The sequence below is a fragment of the Condylura cristata genome, unplaced genomic scaffold (genome assembly GCF_000260355.1).
Source record: "Condylura cristata isolate star-nosed mole 26May11 unplaced genomic scaffold, ConCri1.0 scaffold00032, whole genome shotgun sequence".
Taxonomy (NCBI): domain Eukaryota; kingdom Metazoa; phylum Chordata; class Mammalia; order Eulipotyphla; family Talpidae; genus Condylura; species Condylura cristata.
Window position 1 is genome coordinate 20,431,268 of NW_004567133.1, and position 1,100 is coordinate 20,432,367.

General features: G+C 75.7%; 1 protein-coding gene across 1 annotated transcript in view; it reads left to right on the forward strand.

The window, feature by feature from the left end:
* UNKL (unkempt family zinc finger-like) overlaps positions 1-1,100 on the forward strand; it is a 6,490-nt gene that overhangs the window by 1,413 nt on the left and 3,977 nt on the right. The window contains exon 2 of the mRNA XM_012731703.1: positions 6-191. Coding sequence (XP_012587157.1) covers positions 6-191 — 186 coding nt within the window. The remainder of the gene's footprint in view (positions 1-5; positions 192-1,100) is intronic.

A 1,100-nucleotide genomic window follows, 5' to 3' on the forward strand; every position in this document is an offset into this window, starting at 1 on the left:
ACGGGGCAGTGCGCCCTGTTCGTGCGGCACAAGTGCGGCCAGCACCGGCCCTTCACCTGCTTCCACTGGCATTTCCTCAACCAGCGGCGGCGCCGGCCGCTCCGCGGGCGCGACGGCACCTTCAACTACAGCCCCGACGTCTACTGCGCCAAGTACGACGAGGCCGGCGGCCTGTGCCCGGACGGCGACGCGTGAGTGGGGCGGGGCGGGCGGCCTGTCGCGCCGTCGGGGCCTGCGGGCCGCGCGTTTGCCTGCCGCTGCACAGCCCCGTGCGCTCGCTGCGTGCCTCCTGCTGCCCTCGGTCTGCGCGTGTCGGGGGTAGGAAAGTCGTCTTGGTTCCCGGTTGTGGCCCCCGCGGCTCTCAGGGCCCGGGGCTGGCGGTCTCCAAGGAGTCCTGAGCGCGTTGCTGGCAGGTGCCCTTGGCACGGCGCCGGCGCCGGGCGCAGCTGGTGTGCGCGGCTGCTCTTGCTCCTGGGGGCGGGGCCTCAGGTGAGGGGCGCGGCTGTGGCTTCTGGAGCGGCACCGCCCCTGCCCGGCCTGGCCAGGGCGCTGACTCCGGGAGGCGGTTTGGGAGCCCTCGGATGCCGGGGCGGGTGTCCCTTGTGTCTGGCGCTCGCGCCGGCTGACCCCGGCCGGCCCTGACGAGTGCGGGCAGCCGGAGCCCCTGGCCGGGAAGAGATGGCAGCGCTCTGTGGGCGCCGGCGTTCGCGCTGCCCTGCTCGGCCGGGGTCTTCTGCAGGGGCGTGGGGAGAGCGGTGCTTCTGTCCAGCGAGCCCTGGCCCGTGGCCCTCCTGTCCCCTTGGCCTGCCGCCCTCTCTGGGACACGGTACCCCCGGCCCCTCCCTGGGCCCCAGGCCCGCGAGAACCGCGGGGGCCTGCCCAGTGCCTGCGTGGGCCCCGCCCCGGCTCACCGCGATGCTGTGGCCTGCGGAGAGCAAACGTGTCTGGTGCTGCCGGGGGCCCGGGGGTCCTGGCGGTGGTGCAGGCCCGAGGCTTGGCTTGGGACGGCCCGCCCAGGCCGGGTGCCGCGGTCAGCCCCCGCCGGAGAGGCCGGGGAAGCTGGACTCAGGCCGCAGTGCACAGGCCGGGACCGCGGCCAG